The 21,162-nt window shown below is 38.1% G+C and overlaps 1 protein-coding gene across 4 annotated transcripts in view; it reads right to left on the reverse strand.

Moving 5' to 3' along the window:
- Nucleotides 1–1,428: 1,428 nt before the first annotated feature.
- PKNOX1 (PBX/knotted 1 homeobox 1) overlaps nucleotides 1,429–21,162 on the reverse strand; it is a 44,730-nt gene continuing 24,996 nt past the window's right edge. For all 4 annotated transcript variants that reach the window (XM_079307170.1, XM_079307169.1, XM_079307172.1 and 1 more), the window contains exons 3-12: nucleotides 20,321–20,422; nucleotides 18,141–18,268; nucleotides 16,835–17,006; nucleotides 10,504–10,674; nucleotides 9,053–9,152; nucleotides 8,138–8,235; nucleotides 6,000–6,128; nucleotides 4,896–4,972; nucleotides 3,242–3,414; nucleotides 1,429–2,351 (exon numbers count right to left, since the gene is read on the reverse strand). In XM_079307170.1, the coding sequence (XP_079163296.1) occupies nucleotides 2,140–2,351; nucleotides 3,242–3,414; nucleotides 4,896–4,972; nucleotides 6,000–6,128; nucleotides 8,138–8,235; nucleotides 9,053–9,152; nucleotides 10,504–10,674; nucleotides 16,835–17,006; nucleotides 18,141–18,268; nucleotides 20,321–20,371 (1,311 nt within the window). In that variant the 5' untranslated portion in view covers nucleotides 20,372–20,422 and the 3' untranslated portion in view covers nucleotides 1,429–2,139. The remainder of the gene's footprint in view (nucleotides 2,352–3,241; nucleotides 3,415–4,895; nucleotides 4,973–5,999; nucleotides 6,129–8,137; nucleotides 8,236–9,052; nucleotides 9,153–10,503; nucleotides 10,675–16,834; nucleotides 17,007–18,140; nucleotides 18,269–20,320; nucleotides 20,423–21,162) is intronic.

Here is a 21,162-nt window from a genome sequence, read left to right on the forward strand (position 1 = left end):
GTACATGGTTTGTCTTTTGAAGTGTTTTGGGGTCAAACTGGATTTGACAACAGCCTTTGACACAGCCATGCCATGCCAAAACCTTCCTAATCACATCTTTCATTATTCATTTACTGTGCTGCTTAACAAACATGGCACATCAGTGGCAGAGAAGTCAGGAGAAAACAAATTCTTTAGAAATCACCAGTCCAGTGGAGCAGATCATAACAGCACTTGAACTAAGGAAGATCCTCAGCCAGGTGAGAGCCAGAGCTGAAACACTTCTTGTGTTGAGTAAAAACCATTAAAAAACCCCAAACTCCCAGTGACTGAAAACTTGTGTTACTCTCCATGCCTGTGTGGCAATAGCTGATTTTTCTTCCTGAAGCTTTTCTACCAACTCAGCCTTGCCTTGGGAGACAATCTGTCACGAGCAGCTTCCAACCAAAACATGTCCAGCACTAAATTCCTCCATCCTCCTCAAATCAAGGGATGTGCCTGAGTGTTCTGGGAAGCAGAAATTCAATTAAATCTTTACATCTGCCCAAGGGCTTTGTTCAAATACAGTGTCTGAAGATTCTACAGGCTGCCACCTTTCTCCCTGCCATGTTGAAAACACAATATTCCCAGATTTGGAATAAAGCAGCAGGAATTTCTGGCTTTGAACGCTGTGACAAATGGACAGGGACAAAAGAAGGTGTTGATCACACCATGATGTTCTTGAGTCTCTTATTTGTACTCAACAACAGGGAATACAAAGTTCCATGTAAAAGCAAGTGTTCATGGATAGACATTCACAGACTTCAAACTCTGGGAAAATGAAAGAAATGAACTGTTACCATAAAAAAAAAAAAAAAAAAAATCCCAAAACAAAACCAAACCAAAATCCAGCTGTTTTCATCACCAGCTCTTTGTTTTTTTAAATGACACACAAGGATTTCCTACTCTAACAAAGCCTGCTGTATATTCTGGTAGTAAACTTCAGATCTGAAGAAATTTTATATAAATCCATGTTATATTTTTCTTTTTGTATTAGGGGAAAATATTTTAAATGCAATAAAATAGCAGAATTCATGACTGTATAGTAGGCAACTTTTCATTTTTTTTTTAGATTCAGTTGTACAAACTTAAATTTCTCTAATAATTGGAAAAGTCGTGGGTATTTGAACTTACTTACCTGAATACTCATTTAGCAAATATTTTCAGATACAAGTCTAGATACAGAGTTATGCAATTTGAATATTAGTTTACACATAATATAAATCAATGTTTGACAATATCAAAATCCCATCAAACAGTGGGCCCTTCTTACCTATTATCAAATATAGTATATCACTGTGGGATAGCTGAGAATCATAGAATGCTACTGTAGGCTTGTTTATTAAATTGGGTCAATTTTCAGACCTTCCAAATAGGAATACTAAACATTTATTTTTTCCCCTCTGGAAATTCTTTTTTTTTTTCATCCTGCTTAATACAGTTGTCATCCCAATTTCTAGTGAATTTATAAAAATATTTTTTTTTTATCCAATAACCCCAGCAAGGTAAAAATAGGAGTTTTCATAGCAAATGATAAACAGGCTTATGGACTATGAGAGAAACTAAACTTATTTAAATTGCCATACATTCTCTACTGAATCACACATCAACAGTTTCTTTTTTATGTGTGTTGCTGTCCACCTCAGACTAGCAGTTTTTAAGGTGCAGAAGCATCTTTCAAATATATGCATCTAACTCAATTATCAAGTTTCACACACTAGTGTCACATGCTTTAAATTTACATCACCTGCCCATCAAAAGCTGTGTTAAATAACAGCACTAATTGAAACTGCATAATTCATCAGAAACTGCAGCACTTCCAATTCAGAGAACAAAGGGGTGCTTACGTGGTTCTTTATATTACTAGATATAATTTTCTGAAATAAGGAAAAAAAAAAACAAAACCAAAACCAAAACACATTTGAAAGAAGTTGCTGCACCTGCAAAAACACTCTTTAAGCTTACTATGAAATACAAAAAAGTGCACCCTTCTATATCTACATATAAAACATATTAGAAATAAAACTTGTGTAAAATGTTTGCTGTGCAAACTATAAAAAGTCAGTCAGTCAGTCAGTCCATTCTTTCTCCTAAGTGTTTTTCTCCAGGCTCTCTGGCTTCCTACTGCAGAGAGTCGCTGTTGTCCAGCACCAGCCCACTGATGTTTGCTGTTGAGAGATCTGCCCCGTCCTCCTCAGCGCTGTCCACGGACTCGTCCTCGCTCTGCCCTGCCATCATCACCTGCTGCACGGCCAGGGTGGCCCCATCCGAGGACAAGGACTGCAGACTGTCCACGTTCATGTTCACTGGGGCTGTGATGGTCACGACAGCACCTGCAGGGGCACAGTCACAGCACTTCAGCACCTTGCTGGCCTTCTGCTTATACCTAACAGAGCTTCTTTCTAATCAGCAGTTAGGGAATTGTATTAAAATAGGAGATATATAGGTGGTCAAATACTTAAATATCAGGAAATGCCAGAATTAGGTCTGTCAGGAATCTTAAAATTTGTGATGTGAATCTTAAATCACACTACAGCAATTCTCCAATCAAGTCATCACAAGGCCATTTCTGCAAAGTGTTCCAGCTTAATTCATTGCAGAAAAGGGTGAGTGTTCAGATTCAAGGTAACTTCAATGGATAAAGCTGTTGTCAGATGCAGCTGAGGGAAAATTTGTTACAAACTGGAAAGAATAATGCACCAGGCAGAATGACAGAAAGGATGATCCTGGCATTAGAGCAGTTATTTATCTTTCTCAAATTAAATCTTTTTGTTTGATCTGACAATGAGGAAGTTACTTCAGTTAAAGTCTGTGGAGGCTCTGTGACATTTTTCTGCCTCTCATTGTTCAGCTTGAAGCAGTGGGGCAGATGTGCAATTGCAGCTGCTCAGCCATGAAGCTGAAGCTGCAGCCCAGTGCTGCTCCTCCAACAGAACATGCACACAGACAGAACTCAGTACATCTCAGTTTTACAGCTTTTATTCTGTCATTTCAGAACTCTTGAAACAAAAGCAAGTTTCTCAACACGAATTCCAATATAATGCCCTTGCTCAAACCACAGAAAACTGTTAAAGAGAGGAAAAGTGACACGTTCCTGTTATGCTTTCCCAGACTAACACATTTATACTGAAATATCCACCCTCCCACCACAGGCATCAAACCCTTCATTTTGCTGTCAGAGAGGAATTAACTTTATCATCCATGTTCAGGCAGCTCTCCTCACCATCTGACATTGTGAGCTCGTTGGATTGCTGCTGAGCAACTCCTGAGGCAATGGAGTCAGGCCAGAACCTCTGCACTGGTCTGTTCTGGGCTGTTTTCTTCTTTGTTTTTGGAGTTTCAGAACAACTGGAATCCAGCATTGGCTGAAGAATTCGCCTTCTAGCATTGATAAACCTAAATACAAGCAAGGTGAACTTAGGACCAATTGGCTGTAAATTCTGTCTCTCACATTCATAAAATATGCAGAGGGAAAAAAAGGAATATAAAATCTATCAGCTGGGCTTCACATTTTTTAACAGTGTAGAATCACTCCTAGAATACCAGCATCTTTAAATTTTGGTGAACTAGCTAAGAAAGCACTTCTATCATTTTGCAGTTAACAGCATTTTTCCCCCACCTCAGAAGGAAAAATTCTCCAGACAGCACAACAGATGTGCACTTCAGGATCTTATTAAAACCTAAGCACCAGAAAACCTGCTGACAGCCCAGCTCAGAAAGCTGACACTCCTCTCATTAGGGCTCACTTAAAATCTAGCCCCTGCCTAACCTGCTTTGTTTGGTCTGGTTTCATTTACTCCCTTAAGCTTCTGCATTACTTATTTTACAGGCTCCCTGGCTTTCCAAGGGCTGGCTCCTGATCCAGGAGATGACAGCAAACACATTCCACAGATCTGTCCTGGTTCCTTTTAGTTCTCTGATTTTCACTTTACTTTAACATGATCATTGCTGCCCTTCCCCTTTCTGCTAGTGAAGAAGAAAATACTTAAACTGAATCAATTTCAACATAGTGAGCTATGGCAGGGAGTTGTGACTGAAGACATCATCCCTAAATACCACAAAATACATCCAGGTCCCAAGTTTACCTGCAATGAGAGGAGATCAGGTGCAGCTGGCAGGTTCCTAAGCTGTAATACAATGCTCTGCAAAGACAGCAGTCAGATCCCAGTGCACAGAGCTCCATGCCACATGTCACACAGGCATAGCCACCCTGTTCCACTTTTGGAACCAGTGTTGTCACTATCTTGACTATTTCCCCCCCCTGGACCCCTCCACAGCCTCACAGCCAATGTCATCTTTGAAATCTGAGGCAGATCCCTGTGGCACTTTGCTGCAGCAATTTTAGGAACTGGTGCCACAAGGTGAATAGGACACGTGTCAGCACCTTCCCTCCTCTCTTCTGCAGGGCAGGTGTCTTATCTCACACCTCCAGGAAAGATCAGACATGACAAAACATGCTGAACCATTCACACATCACTGCTCAGGAGAGCATCCTTTGATACAAGAACAGAATCTGTTAACAGGAACTTCCTAAACATCTGCAGCCACCAGGTCACTAAATGCATTTAGACTTCAATTTCTTTACTTGTAGAAGAGACATGACAGCACTTCCATCTCTTTCAGCACTGGAACAGAACACAATTCCTTAATGCTGCAATGTTTTCTGGAGTCCTTATATAATTTAAATGGCATGAGTATTATTACACCTTATAAAAATAATGTGCTGTGTGCCAGTGCATAACTCTTGTATTTCTATATGTGGTTTGTAACATATGTAGAATATTTAAGTTGAACTCCAGATGTCCAAGTTATCCTCCTCACTATTTCTGAGCATGTGGAAACAAGGACAGACATTAAGTTAAGGGCTTTGCTCTTACCAGTTGTTAACCTGGAGTAGTGTCAGATTTGTTTGTGCTGCAATCTGCTTCTTCTCATCCTCTGTTGGATACGGATGCTACAGAGGCCAGAAAAGCAAACAAAAAAGGCATAAGCCTGTTTTTCATCTCCTCATCAAAACTAAGAACTCCTTTATTACATCTGATTAAAGAGGGTGGATTAAGGCCATCTGACTCATTAAAACACAAACCTTAGAAACCTCACAAACTTTTATAGATGAAAATAATTCAACAAAGAGTGCTTTACTACACAAAAACTGATTTTATCCTTGAGAGTGTCTGTGGCACCATGAAGCTGCTGCTGTGTAATTCAGAAGAAAAAGCTTCTCATGGCTGACAGTCTTTATTACAGAGCATGATCCCTGGGCAGCTCAGCATGTGAGCAGCTCTGATTAGTTCTGCTGGCCAGGGCAGTGTCATATGAGAGAACTGAGGAGCTCTCATATTCATTTCTATATTTATTTATATAAATCAGAGAACTGAGGAGCACTCTGGAGTTAAATAAAGCTGCTCTAAGCAGATGAGTACAGGGCATGTAACACAAGAAGTGCACAAGTAGCTTCCCTGGATGAGTTCTCTGCTGCAAAACAGTTGTAAAAGGCAAAATATCAATCAACTCAGCATTGTAATAGCTGGAGAGCCATTTATCCTTTCAAAGTATTCATGCAAAGGGAAGACAGTTGAAAGCACAAGCAGACAGTGACATGCTTGGTACACATAAGAAGGACTGGAAAGGAGAAAAAGACAGAAAATTTGAAATCTTCCTTGGTCAAAAAAAACCCCTAAAACACTGCAAAATATAGAATTATTTCTCCTTGTGCCATGAACCAGGGTGTAGAGAGCATTAAATTCTCAACACAGTGAAATGACTCCTTACTGAGACTGTGCAGTACAAATGTAATGTTTATTAAAATATTAATAGAAGACAACCAGCATTAGACTGTGGAACTCCAAATGACTCCAGGGAAAACTGAACTGAGATTCCATAATTGACAACAGAATAAATTCACCTTGTTCATGAAGAAAAAAATTGTAAGAGACCACATGAAAGAGCTCCATAAAAAACTAACCATGCTCAGTCCTTACCCCTATGTGCTGGAAAAGCCAAGATCTCATCACATTTGTAGCGTGCTTGGGAAGAACTCCTCTCTTATTTTTTGATGAGCCATCATCTTGATGCAAGATGCCTAGATCTTGGTTTAATTGCAACTGGAGCTGCACACGCAATTTTAGGAGAAATAAGGCAGTTAACATAGTAATGGCAGTTCTGTATCCATGAATGAACAACTCATTTATAGGAGCAATGAAAAGAAATTAGGATTAAATATCTTGTGTGCAAATTAAATACCTGTGTGCAAACATAAACAACTATGGAAGCTGTAAAATATTACTGATTTAGGACTTAAATGAAAGATAAAGTAAAAATTAATTATTATGCTGCAGTTGCAAACTAAGATGCTAAAGGTCCTGCTAAATAAATGCATTAAATTGTCAAAGAGCATTAAGATCTATACAGTAGAACCTATAATTCACTTTAAAACATTCATACTACTTCCTAAATATTCATATTTCTTTCTCTTGGTTTTTCACTTCCTATGGATTCATCAAATCATTTTCACATTGTTTATCTGAACATTTGGGAATACATTCTTAAATGCTTATGCAGAAATAGAAAGAAACAGCACATAAATTGCATATAAGATTCTATTTCAGACAATTGTAGCTAAAATAATTCTAAATCAGGTTTTCCAGACAAATTGGAGCAATTTGTTAAGCCAATCAATATGTAGGAAATGAGTTTTAAACAAGGTTTAGGCTATCAAATGACTACAAATACATATTTGGAGCACATTTGAATTTCCAAAGTAATGTCTTACATTCTAAATAACCTGCTTGCATATGGAGGCTCCATAATGAACTTTCAAAAGCTTTTCTACAGTGTTTTTCCCTACCTCCACAGCATTCTGAAACACTGAAAAAGAAGACATTGAAGAAGGATTTTCCATTAGTGACCTTTGCATAGGTGGGTTTGGAGACTCCTACTAACATCAGGAGTAGTCACAAATGTATACAGAGGGTCAAGTCCTTTTTTATTTATGGGCTAGAGGCATTATTTGCCTCTCAGTACTTTATTTTTTTCATAAAAGGTAAAAAACACCCAATTTTTCAAATTCCCTTCAGTCCAGGAGGGTAATTTTACCCATTTTTTTCTGGGAGGTGTGTGAGGACAGAGCTGTCTGTGTCTAGGGGAGAACATGGCTGAGTACAGACATGCTCCTGCCAATTCAAAGAACACTCTGTGCACACTTTTTTTGGTTGGAAGGCCAGAATAAAGGGGGGAAGAAGCCAGTGAGTCAGTGATTACCAACAGATTTTCTGTTGTGGACATGGGAGCTCCTCATTCACATTTCTAATTAAAGCCAGATTCCAGGAAGATTTGGTTTACCACTTCCAGAGAAAGCCAGCAAGGTTGGTGTTTTTTTTTTTTTTACCAGAAGATGGTCTAGTTTTCATGTCTTTTTTTTCTTTGGTTCTTTCTTTGAAGTCTTCAGATCCAGCTCTTAAGAGCCTCCCACAAAAGAATGCTGTCCCTCATATTTTAGGGTGTAAGGAGACAAAGTTGAGGATCCCCCAGAGTCTCAACTCAATATTTTGAAGGTTTTATAGAAAAATGCTTCTCAAAATAGATAAACTCTGAAATACATACAGTTTCACAGTACTAGTGGTTGCCATTGTGATAAAAGGTCAAATTTCTCACAATAGCAGTGTGGCACCTTAATGTAATATATTACATTTATTCAGCCATAAACATAGTTCAATGGTTAGAAAAGTTATAATAATTGAAAAAGAATTCATTTAATTCAGAGGGGTTTTTTGTTTGCATTGGTGGCTTTGTTTTTGTTTTGTTTTTGTTCATTGGTTTAGGGGTGGGGTTTTTTTAATTTTAGCTTGTTTTCTTTTTTAAATCTCAGGTACCTATACTCTTTTGGCATCAGTAAAGACAATTAACAGCAGGAACTCTGCTGAGCTGTTGTGGCAAGGGACACCTGATGACACATCATACAACCTGTAACTCCCACAGCAGTGCCTGCACCCATTGCAATTAATTACTCTGTGTGCACACAGCTCGTTCTGCCACTGTGAGAAATTTAAATCAAAACTCCTAAACCCACTGAGAGGCATTTCCACCCAGAACATCACCCTGTGGAGCTTATGAAACCAACCTGAGAGTTCTGGATCCGAATAGTGCCTGGTGACAGTGCCTGTGTCACCACTTGTCCTTGGGGAGTGACCACAGTGACTGGCTGATACACTGTCCCCCCTTGAAGCAAAAAAAAATACTGATTATGGGGCAAGAAAAAGCCCTTCAAGCATTATTCTCTTTAAACACATCAGCACTGCACATAATTTTTGATAATATATCAATTACTCTTTTCTAGTCAGCATGTAAGATGTGCTCTTGGCTACATTAAAATTTTCACCCATTCACAAAAAACTACAAAATTTGATTATATTTTTATTATATTTTAGGCACTCTAAATCAATTTTCAAAGGAAAATACCATGATTAACAAGCTATAAAACAGTTCTTCATGTTGTTGCAACTAAGTCTTCAACCAACAAAGGTCTTAACACCAAAATCAAACCTATGTGCTTAGGGCAGCAGCTGGGTTTGATCTAAAACCTTGCTGAGAAGCAAGACTAAACATTTCATCTCAAATGTAATTTCCATATAACAAGGACATCAAGGATTTCACAGACTTGTAAACGTGTCTCCAAATTCCAAGGAGCATGAAGAAGCCAACAAGTGCAATGGTTTAGTTAATGTCAAATAGAATTCTTCTTTTTAAAGGGAAAAAAAAAAGTAAAACACCACAGTCTGTGAAAATTACTTTTAACAAATGTAGTGCTGACATTAAGATCTCTTAATATTATATATGTAGCTGCCACTCCCACAGACATACTTTGAAACCATACAAATTAAACAACCATTCAGAAACCAGTTAAGCACTTGACTGTACTACAACAACTTTTCAGGTATTAAAACACATTTTCTAAAGTATTTGTGTAGTTTCTGTAATAACCATAAAGGAAACCAAGATGAAGAGCAAGGTGCCAGTTGTTTTTAGTGTGTCATACCTGCTACTGTTGCCATAGTTACATTTCCCTGCTGCAATGCTGATGCTGGCACCATGATCCCTTGGGGACTGAGTGTGCCTGCAATGGCACTTGGAATTTGCTAGAAAAATAAAACAATTAGTTGCTTATATTTTTGTAACTTTTTTTTTTAAATTTTTTTTTTTTTTTTAACAGAAGGAGATTAAACATGCTTGTGCATTTTTGTAATAGGTATTTTTGGCTCTAAAATGCATTTAGAGTTTAATCACAGGATTACCTTCAAAGAGGGAGATACTTCATTAGGGGGTTCATCATTACCTACATTAACTTCCTCATTATCACCAACCATTACCTTTGAAAACCCTCATGAAAGCAACTGCTAGAAAAGATGTAAAACAATTTTGAGAAATTTTAGTTCTAGGTATGTAAAGAATAAGGAACAGTTTCCAAAGGCAAGAGGGAAAAAGGACAAATGAAATGACCCTTAATGCTCTTATTAGAAGCATCAAAGCTCTAGAATTTCAGTTATTACCCTAATTCTTTCAATTTGAACATAATGTATTAAATGTTCAGTATGTTTTATTCTGCTCAAGATAGCTTTTCTCAATCCTGAACATGCAAACTCTTACACATTTCCTTACTATGTATGAATAATCTCTTTTGATAGCAAATGCAAAATGGATCCCTCGTCTCTACAGAAAACTAGAAGAGATATACAGAAAAAAACCTTTTAAAAGCTCTTTTTGCCTGATTTTAGACTCTGCTTTCCACACTTCCAAACATCCAAACCTATATAAGGAGTCCAGAAAGTGAAGTTTAAAAGTCACTGGGGCTTTTTTTAATACAGAGAGTCAGACAGATGAGTAATTGAGAGAAGGGCCATGCCCTAAGGCTCAGGATCAAGTGGGTACTGGGGTGGCAGGGCTCACCTGCAGCATCTGACAGCAAAAACATCAACCACAATCTATTATTAACCTATTAACTGTGGTCCATTTAATACAGAAAATGCAATATTGCAACTTTAATCCAACAAATATTGTATATTTATTCCAGAATACAGATTGTGTATAAAATGTATCAGCCATCTCAGTATTTTAATGAAGCAGGCAGTCTAAGGAGGCCTTAACAAACAAAATTTTTCTTTTTTTGTTTATTGTGGTTCCTAACCTCCTTCTAACCAAATAGCCAATCCAGGTTATTCTGAATATCTCCAACTTGCTGAACTGAGAGAAAATCATAAAAGGAAGACAGATAATAAAAAAATTGACTCTGTGCTCTAGAACATTTCAACAAATTTGTCCATCAGGCAGTGGCACCCAAAAAACCCCAAAAAGCTCTTTCTACTCTAAATAACTGATTTGAGGAAATACAGGAAACTGCAGAAACTCTGCAAACTGATGGCAAAAGAAGCATAGCTGTAACTTCCTAAGGAAATCAAAGCAAAAATCCACTGAACAGTATTTGAAACACACCTGAGATTGCACAGGTGAATAAGGACTTCCAGGCTCCCCACTTAATAGAGTTTCACTATTCATTTTTGTCTTCAGGCAGGCAATGTAACGACTACAGAAATCCTTGCAGAGCTCATTGACCTTTTCTAGCTCCAGCAGATGGATACGAAGAACTTGGATTGCTTTGACCATCTGAGGGACAGAATTGGGGAAAAAAAATCAGAAACAAACCAAAATAAAAATTAATGTGAGATTTAAGCAAACACTTCTTTCCAGTAACAAAGATTATCCAATTAAAGCAGAGGTACTAATTGCTAAATCCTGGAATGTGAAAGGAACACAAGGAAATTGCCACACAGGGGAAATAAAACAAGACAAGAAAGTGATTTTTGTCACATGTGCCACTGCAGGAAGACAGAGCAGTTCAGGTGTCACAGGGCACAGGAGGAGCCCATGTGGTCTTTAACCCCCTCATACAACTCAGGGTCACAGACCACACAAGAGTGGAGGTGATGGAAAGCAATCCCATCACATAAATGATCTGGAAAGCAGGGCTGGGACAGGCTTGGCCAGCAGCAGCTCTCTGGAGCTCCATAAATCACAAACACCAGGTTCAGCTCCTCCTCACACCCTGACACAAGGAAACCTGAATGACACAGATGAATTGGAGGCAGTGAGGAAGAAGACACTCCTGTGATTAAGCATAAATTTGTCCCACAGATTGCTAGGGAGGATGAAGGCTTTTATTCTTAAATAAAATTAGAATAAAGAGATCCCAGATTTAGTTACACTGTCCAACAAAAAACCAGTAATCAAACAGATCTTCAGTGGTACAGATTTTAAGTTCCTCTGTGATTGCATGTCAAAGATGAACAACTCTCAGGTAAAATCTTGTAGGAACTTTCAGGTGAGGAGACTGATTCTGAAACACAAACCATTAAATACGAGGCACTAAACCAAATTTATTTTTTAAAAAATCCATGTTTAAGGCAAAATCCAGGTACAGCAGATACATGTGTGAGGAGAATACTTGTCATGCTCACTGTGAGAAAAACACTGTAAGCCTGGATAACCAATGGTATTACATACTGCATAAAAATAGCTTAGGTGATTGTAAGGGTCATGGCAGAAGATCAGAAGCTAAAACCAAATCCAGATGGTCTAAAAGCAGTAGGAAATCCAGGACATTCAAATATGTACATAACACACCAGCAAAGTAATTATTTTTTATACAACATGCCACCCCCAATGTTTCTGTGCTGTGCTGGATCTCTGAGACAAATATCCTGCAGATTTATGAAACTGAACAGCTGTAATTTTGAAGCACAGTGCAGAGCTTGACTTTGCAATTATTTGGAAAAATCTGTCCTATATGAGAGGTTATTTATTGGGGAGAGTACTGAATCCAGTGAACAGAAATTATACCCTCCAAACTAATCTATCTGTTACTCCCAACTCAAGAATCCAACTGGGAGCTGAAGATGCCTTTGCTCAAGTCACCCAAAGGAGATCAAGGCAGGAAAACTTGTGAGTGTGCTCCCCTCTCCATCATGACATTTTAGCTGTCATTGAGACAGACTTTTTTCCATGTTTTTTCAGCAAAAGATTCCAGGACACTCACTTGGTGTAGAGTACTGTATGTTAAAATAAACAAGATGAAAAAAGTAAGAAATTAAGTGATTAAAAAATATATAATTACATCTTCTCAGGGATAAAAATAATAAAAAAAAAAACAAAACAACATATTTCAAAAAACAGCTGCAGAAAGACCTGAGCTGTAGATTTGAGGGAGTTGATCCAAATTAGTATCTGGTAACTCTTTCAACCTATGACACTGAAAGCCTTTGAAACATGAAGTGCAGTGACCCAGCACTGAGATACAAACCAGTGATTTTCTAACCCAGCCCAGGTTGCTGTTTAAACTGAGCTTAAACCCCTTTAAACACAACAAAGTTAAAGCATGCAAATGTAACTAAATTTTAATACAAAACAAAGGTCATCTGTATTTCAAGAAATTCTGTCTTTCAGAGACAAAAAAGCTTAAAGTAGAAAATTCATCATGTGTGACTGATCCACAAACTGTACATAATATTAAAGGTGCTTTAAACATTCAGCTAAAACTGAGGTAATAAAATATGCTTTTGGACACATAATGTTTGACCTTATTAGGGATTAGTTTATTTTTGCTCAGTCAGAAGAGGTGGGTTTTTTTTTTTAAACATTAGCCAAATTTGTACTATTTATTTATCAGCATGTGCTTGGAGGAAAAATGAAAGTCCTTTCTTCAGCTCAGACTTAGTTTAAAATTGATGGTTGATACTTGAGGTGAAAACTGAATTAAAGTCAAAATTAACCACAAACCCAGACTCAGTAACACTCAGGTTTCTGCAGAGCCCCTCTCCATCACACTACTCCTGCAGGAAGCTGTGCTGCTGTGGTAGGAGGAAAACAAAACTTTGTAAATATGCCATGCCTGTCACCAGGACTTATTAATTCATTTACAGCTACATTAATTGTGGCAATATGGCTCCTGCTCTCTTGCAGCACAGGTAGACTAAACTTAATGGCAGCAAAAGTTCACTTTTCCCTTAAAACTACAGAAACCAAGAACTCCTGATAAAATAACTCAAGTTGGAGAAAGGTAATACAAAGAAATGTTTTCAGACAGGTCACAGCAGAAGTAATATTTCATTTATTCAGTGCTGTTGCATAGAATATGCCACAGAACAATGACATTTTTTAATTGATTCAATCTTTGCAGCTGTAGCAATAAAACTGGAGTATGACTTCAGAGAAATGCATGAAATAACCATGGGATTTGTGCATATTCACAGAATCCTAGAATGGTTTTGGATGGAAGGGACCATAAAAATAATCTTGTTCCAATTCCTGCCATGGCCAGGGACACCTTCCTTATTTTGAAATTAAGTAAAGATAATGGTAAACTATGAAGCAGAGGAAGAAAATTTATTGAAAAGACTTCCAGTTCTTGCTATGCAGAGCCTATTCATGTATAAATATGCCTCCACATTTAAGAAATTGTATCTTTATATTCACTGCTCACTTACTTCCCTGACCCAAATCCTCCTGCAGCAATTTAGATTTCCAGTGGAAGAACACAAACTCTGCAAGAAAAGCTATTTTGTTTTCATTTGTTTTGATTTGATAACCTCACTCCTCTATTTTGAGTCCTCAGCTATGAGACATAGCTAGAAAAGGTGTAACTAGAGGTTTATGGGACAGTTCTGCAAATGAAAACAGCAAAAGTACTATGCAGAAAGGCTTGATTACTCAATATTCAAATGACATCAGCAGGCTTCACCACTACAGCTCAGGTTCCTGACACAACTAAGAATTCAAGAGGATTGAGAAGAGGGTACTGAACCAAAAATCCTTACCCCTCCATCTAGATAGTAACAAGGGTTTGAAACCTGTTTTACAGGCAATTTAGTGAGTATCCTTAAAATCAAGTTTCAGGTGGATGTTACCCACATTTCCCAATGCTGAAATCCTTTTTAATGCTAAAACAGGAAGCCACCAATTAATTTAGTATGGGAATTATAATACCAAAGTAACAAGATAATCTAGACCACAGCTTAGTAAGAGCTGCTCAAATTGGAACAAGCATCCACTGCTCTTAATGAACTTCCTTTCTGGTCAAACTGATCTAATGCCTGTGCCACCCAGATTAACATTCTGTGGTCCTCTGGATGAACTCCAAACTCCTCTTGTGGAATATTCAAGGCACTTCAAGTGAGTGCACAATGTGGAACATTGCCAGGACTGTAAGTGACCCTACAATCCACTATCTGTGACCCTTCATAATTTCAGTATCTACTTAATTAGCCCACAGGCAGCATGGAGCATGGAATTATATTCTGCTGCTTTGGAGCTGTCAGTTGAAGGTTTGTCACAGAAACTGCAGTCTGGCTGAGTTCTACATACCACATCTCAAAGAGGTGAAAGGGAAAAGAAAAGAAACAGCTGACCAATTTCCTTACTGTAACAGGCCTGTGACTCTCAGATAGGACTTGAATTTGCTCTTTAGTGTTGTGATGCTCAGTTCATCTCAGTATAGCTCTGGCTCTGAGGTGATCCTACTGAGCAAACATTTACACCTTATTTGTTCAACTCTGCTCCACCCTTCTAGCCCAGTCTAATTATCAGTCTTAACAGCTTCTCCTTTCAGATGAATGGCTGAATTGACATTGGATTTAAAAAGGGAAGGACAACACAAGCAGAAGATGGAACAAAGGTGCACAATAGCGTTTCTTGCTTCTAAAGACAGATTTTTTAATCTCCATTAAAAAAATATATGACACAAGGCAGTAAGAACTGCCTGTCTACAGGCTTCCCTGTGGCAAGCACCAATATTTCAAGATGAAAAGAGACTGAGAGCCATGCTAGCCAGCTCACAACTTGACAGAAACCTGTGCTCAGTGCTCCCTGCCAAAAGAAGAGCGTGTCAGAACATCAGCTGTTCAGAGCTCCCAGCCTCCAGGACAGGCAGAGGACAAGCTGCACTCAGGTTTCATTTGGTATCCAGTAACAGAAAGTCACAGCTAACAATACAACCACAGGACAGGAGTTCAATGCCAAGGATTTTTGATTTTGCAACGTGGTTCCAGTTTAAGCCACTACTGACCTCAGCAGCCATGGAATCCAGGACATAAACAAATAGTTCCTTACCCACCTCAAGCAAAACCAGCCAGAATTGTGCAGCCCATCAGCAAATGGGCACACCACATAAACCAAAAGACTTTGTCACTGGAACCACAAACTAAAACCATAAACAGGTCAATGACAGGAAGGATTATTTGAACACACCAGACCTGACTACAACCAAAGCAAGCTGGATCTGAGAAAGTGTTTATGTATGACCAAAAGCACAGGGAACAGGCCAAGGCAAGCAGGATCTTTGGGAAACAAATCCTTGGAGGCTCACAGAATTCATGGAATAGCTGATGTTGGAAGGGACCCCTGGAGACTGTTTAATCCAACCCTCTGCTCAAAGCAAGGCCAGGTAGGGCAGGTTCCTCAGGGTCATGTCCAGCTGAGTTTGAGTGTTTCCAAGGATGGAGACTCCACAACTCCCTGCAGTATTCAATCACCCTCACAGAAAAAAGGTTTAATGGAACCTTTTGTGTTTCAATTCATGCCCATTTCCTCACCACTGAGAAGAGTCAGTCTGTCTTTTCCCCCTATGAGGACTTGGCATTTCCCTTTGCTGAATTCCATGAGATTCCCATTTTTCTGCTTCTCCAAAAGCAAAGAATAACCTCAGAACGGTGGCAGAGCCATGTGTGGATCAGGATCAGCCCCTCCTCCCAGTTTTCCAACACCTGCAAACCTGCTGGGGGTTCAGTCTGCCCCATCACCCCAGCCACTAATGGAGATGTTGAACAGTTCTGGTTCCACCCTCAGTCCCTGGAGAACAGCCCTGCTGAGCAGCCCTCAACTGGACTTTGTGCTGCTGACCAGAATCCCTCGAGCCCAGGGGCTCACCCATTTCTCAATCCACCTCACTGCTCCTTTATCTCATCCATGTCTTGTCAGTTTGACTATGAGAACATTGTAACAGACATCAAAAGTCAAGATAAACCACAACCACTGCTCTTTTCTCATCCACTGAGACACAGCTACTACATTCCAACTATTAGTTTTTCTGAAAAGAAATTGGGATTAAAGAGTTAAGGGAAAACAGTGATTTTGTGTTAGATTCAGAGAGTCACAGATGAAGAACATAACCTGAGGCTTAACAAGTCAGCAGACCTGCTTCATGCAGAACAGAGCTAATTCTCATTTTTGAGTAAACTATTGAAGGCAGCTATATTCAAAATAGGGGATCATAGCTTCATCACAGGAATGACTTTCAGAAAGCCTAAAGGGGTCAATGGCATGAAAGAAAAAATAGTGTATGGTAAAGACTTTCAAAGATCATCTTACAACAGCTCTTCTCTCACATTAAGTAGATGAACCACGATTTAAATAAAATTGGAAAAAAATTACATCAATTACATATTTTTTATTAAATATGTCAAACACTTGACACTCTAAAATTTAATTTTCAGAGTCAATCTGGCTATGGAAAGGATTTGTTTCTGTTTGTCTCCAATACACTCATGTCAGCTGAGAACAGAATAGAAACATGAAGACCCAATGTAAATTTACAGATAAAATGGAAAAGGGGGTCAGAAATAATTTTCAAAAGTATTTTTAATCAATAACATAAAGAAGAATCTTACACAGGCAATGTGAGGAGAAACTATAAGGACCAGCTGAGATTAAAAATTAGGAAGAATCTGCAAATTTGATGATTGTTTCAGAAATTAAAGTAATAGCTAATACTTACCAGATTATCAGTTTCTGGATCTTCACAGAAAAAAGGTTTTCCTTCTTTCTCCTGCTTCCTTACAAAGTTTTCAATATCTACATCAAAACTGGCAGAAGTTGTGCCTTCTGAGCCTTGTGTAGATTGTTCACATTTTTCAAATAATAGTGCTAACAAGGGAAATAATGGGTGCCTAGAAAAAAAAAGTTTAAATACATGAATAAGTAATTTCACTAACATGAAAATGAAGACATCTAGCTCAGGAAAACTCACAGTCACTCATCTAAGTGACAAGTTCTGGAAAGGCTGCTAGAGCAAAATAAGATAAAAGTTTACTTTCATTTTGATTTACCATACTCCAGAGGCAAATGCAGCAGTAAAATATGTATATATTTAATTAAAGAGAACAATCACAAGCAAGAAAAGCTCAGACTGTTTAATTCACTGTAATTGAGTGGCACTGAGACAGATAAATACAGTGCACTAGAAATGAGATTTAGGATTTACAAAGAGGATGAATGCAGATTTAAATGAAGCCTGATAAAATTCATTTATGCTTCACTGTGGGCTATACTTATAGAACATAAAATAACTTTAAAAAATTGAGAAGAGTATTGAGGCTGTGCTTAGAGGCCTCCTGTGAAATCATGCTCTGAGGAGAAGATTTTGTTAGTACAAGTCTATAAATGAATGGACACATCTTTCTGCCTCAGGTTGAGGGTTTTTGGTGTTTTGTTTGGCTTTTTCCTGTTTTGGTGGTTGGTTTGTTTTGGTTTTTTTTTTTTTTTTTGAACCTGAAAACCAGTAATATTTCTGTATTTATGAAGTAGTTAAAGTGAAAGAACACTTAACCCCATGAAAACGGAGTAAACTTCTTTGCACAGCACTTTTCACTGAAAAAATCTCAAATTAATGTGGTCATATATCAATACTTAATCCATTTTGAGCTAATTACTGGGGAATAGATTATTAACCCTAAAGAACTAAAGATTGACCTAATTACAATAAAAGTAAAGATAAAAACTACAGTATGACAAATAGTGACCACAGTTGAAAGTCTAAAGGAGCTTTCTAAATTTGGCAGCTTTGACCCTTTAAAACTGCTGCAACTGAAAAATCCCACGAGCTCAGGAGGTTTTTCCTTGGCTGATGACTGACAGTGGAGCCTATTTGATCTCATCCTTTCCCTTACAAACTGTGAAGGCAGCCAAGAGATCATCTGATTTTAAGCTACTTATCATTTATTTATTTATTAAAAAAAAACCAAACCTAAATCCTCTACCCTATCCTTCCCCCTGCAAAAGACAGAACACGAGTCCATCACTACCTGTAAATGGCCTGCTTGTCTGCATCCATTGGAGTCTGAGATTCTACAGGGGCAGGACTCACCCCTTCGGCATCAGTTTCAGAGCAGTTGGGATCTTGTTCAGTTTTTAACTCTGTTACCACTTGCATCTGTAGAAAAAAAAGAAAAAAAAAGAGTAAATTTGTAGCTCTGACGTAAAATAAGGGTGCTGTGTTCTAAGCAAAGAGCAGTGCAAAGGGCTCCTATATTGCCAGGAGGTTGGTGTGACTTGGCAGTGACACAAGAAGTTGGAGCAGCAACAAAACCCCTCTTTTAATCCTTGACACTTTTGGATGGATAAAGGTCACTTCCAAGTTTTAGCATTTGGCTTTAAAATGGGAATGACAGATATTAGTAAATTGTTGAAGCGTTTTGTCTCTGAAGTGTCTCTTTTTGGAATAGTCTATAGTACATTGCTCCAAAAGTTCATGGGAATGTCTGCATAAAAATCCTTTAGGATAAAATCAATATGAAGAAAAGTTAATTCTCATAAGTTTTCTTTCTTATTTTTTTACTGTGCATTGTATAAACATACTGAAGAAAAGGATCTTCTAGGTTTTCTTGTCCATTTAAATAGACATTTGCTTAAGATATGAAATATTCTGTGTCCCTCCAGTCCCTCAATCATAGGAGCATAACCTCCCATGACCTTTAGCACTCCAATTTACATATTGTAAGAACCAAGTATTTTAGGGCTATAAAACTACAGAAGAGCAGTAACTCCTTCTACACATCCATTTATCACACATTTATACCATGGAAAAGCAACACAGAGCCACAGCTTCACCTGAGCACCTCCTAAAATGCATCAGGAGGCTGGGCACACCTTTAGGGTGCTTTGAAGGTGTGCCAAGTGTGTTTTTCCACCACCTCCAGCTAAATATCTTTTGGACTGAAAGGTTTTCCAGGAATCTGAATTGTGAAAGTCACAGTTTCCACCCTTCAGCTCAAACTTTTTGGTTTTCTCCCATTTGAGCATTTGCACAAAGACATGAAACCAGTGCAATCTTTTCTGTTAATTCTCTTTTATCTCAGGTAGAGGACAGACACTGTTCCAGGGATCTCCAGGCAGCCAGAACTGACAGCTGAAGAGACAAAGGCCTCCAGAAACTATCAGAGAACCTGACTTTAACAGAATTTAATTTATTTTTACATAACAGTAGCAGAAAAATGTATAGTATTCTTAACAGTCTGGGAGAACCAAAAGGTTTGTGCTTTATTACCTATTGGGGCTAAGCCATCTCCTAGAAAAATCAGAAACTGAGAAAATTCAGCATCTCCCACCCAACAGAGCAGCCTGCCTTGCAGAGAGCTCCCTCAGTAGAGATGATTTTTAATACAGAATGCTCAAAAAAAAAGAAAAAAAACAAAACTAATGGACTAATTTATTGGCTAATGACAGGAAGGAGGAGCAAATTAAAAAGGGATGACTCAGACAAGTGACTATAAATGTTGGCCATACATCTGCAGAGTTTGAAGGGAGGGAGTGTGTCCAGTTAGGGTTCTATCTCCCTAGGAGGAGGAAACAGCTCACTTAAAACTGCAAGGTTTTTGCTGTGAGCCATTTCCAAACTAGAGAAACAGCAGGCACCTGAATTACCTGTCTACCTTGGACACTGAGAGCTTGAAATACACAACAAATAGGAAGAAAAAGCTCTCTCCCAATCTGTTATTTAGAAAAAAACCCCATATTTTAGTTTCACTGCCACAGGATGATATGTATTTGCTGCAGGAATAAAGTCAAATATGTAAAGTAGGTGAGAGGAGAGAGAGAGAAATTAAAATTGCAATAAAAGAAACAATAAAACAAAATCTGTATTCAGATGAATATTTTTAGGAGATGTGGAAAGTTGCTGGTTTTTTCCCCATTGTTGCCATCTGCTGACAGAAATACTTTTGCTTAGGGCTGACACAGAGCAACAGAAAAATGGGTCTTCACAGCAGAGGCCACCTCACCTCACTTGCTTCCAGTCAACAGCATTTAAATTCACTAATTTAAAGTGTAAAACTATGCAGCCTGTTGTGCAAAAAAACCCCATCATGACCAAATATACATGGTTGTGTTTCATTTTTTCAGCTTAAACAATGTCAAAGCATGTGCTAAGGACAAAGTCACTATTTTTTTTCCCTCTTCCTAAGAAGAGAAAGGAAAACACACCTACCTGTTGTCCATCTTGATAGTTGTCTATACTTAATGTCTGTGTTGCCATCATGGTTATTAAGACATTAACTGTGTCAAATCATCATAAGTGTGAACAAATATTCTTTAAAGAAAAAAAAAACAACAGTCAGTTTAAAAAGTGGCCACTTAGAATCCAGTTCTATAGGGTGAAGAAAAAACAAAAGTAGAAATTCAGATTTATGCACACCCCTCAGAGATTATTGACAACAGCCACATGCAAATTCAAACAACAAATAAATTCAGTTTGGAAATATAACAGGTTTTATCAACAAAAGGTTTATTGTATCTTTTTATATTTTAAAGTAAAATTTTTAATAAGAGGCTGAGGGTTTTTTTTGTACTCACAAGCTTCAAGTGAACTTTTGCATTCATTTCTGCACTACTGAACTGACATTGTAAGGTAACAAATGAAATCTAGAAAGGGGCAGGTTTGTGTTTCTGTGTTTTGAAAAGGTTCCCAACCCACTGAGCATCACTGTAACTGAAATAATAAAAGTTCAAATGATGAACCAAATGCAAAACGTTAAGGAATACCCTGTTCACTTTTGGGTGTGAATCCCAGATTATTCTAAAGTAGGGTCTGAAACTACTTGCAGAGACCAAGCCTCAAATCTTCTGACATCAGGAATTTGCCATCCAAGTCATTACAGGTTCAACAAAGAAGGAAACAATAACAATTTTTAAACAAGTGTTCCCATGTGATTAAAAAGTTTCAAAAGGAACCGAGGAATTCAGCTGTCTCCATTTCAGACACATTTGATACTTTGGGGAATATTAATCACAATAGGATTTAAACACAGCTAAATGCATCATGTTATTCCC

Source organism: Erithacus rubecula (genome assembly GCF_903797595.1).
Source record: "Erithacus rubecula genome assembly, chromosome: 1".
Classification (NCBI taxonomy): domain Eukaryota; kingdom Metazoa; phylum Chordata; class Aves; order Passeriformes; family Muscicapidae; genus Erithacus; species Erithacus rubecula.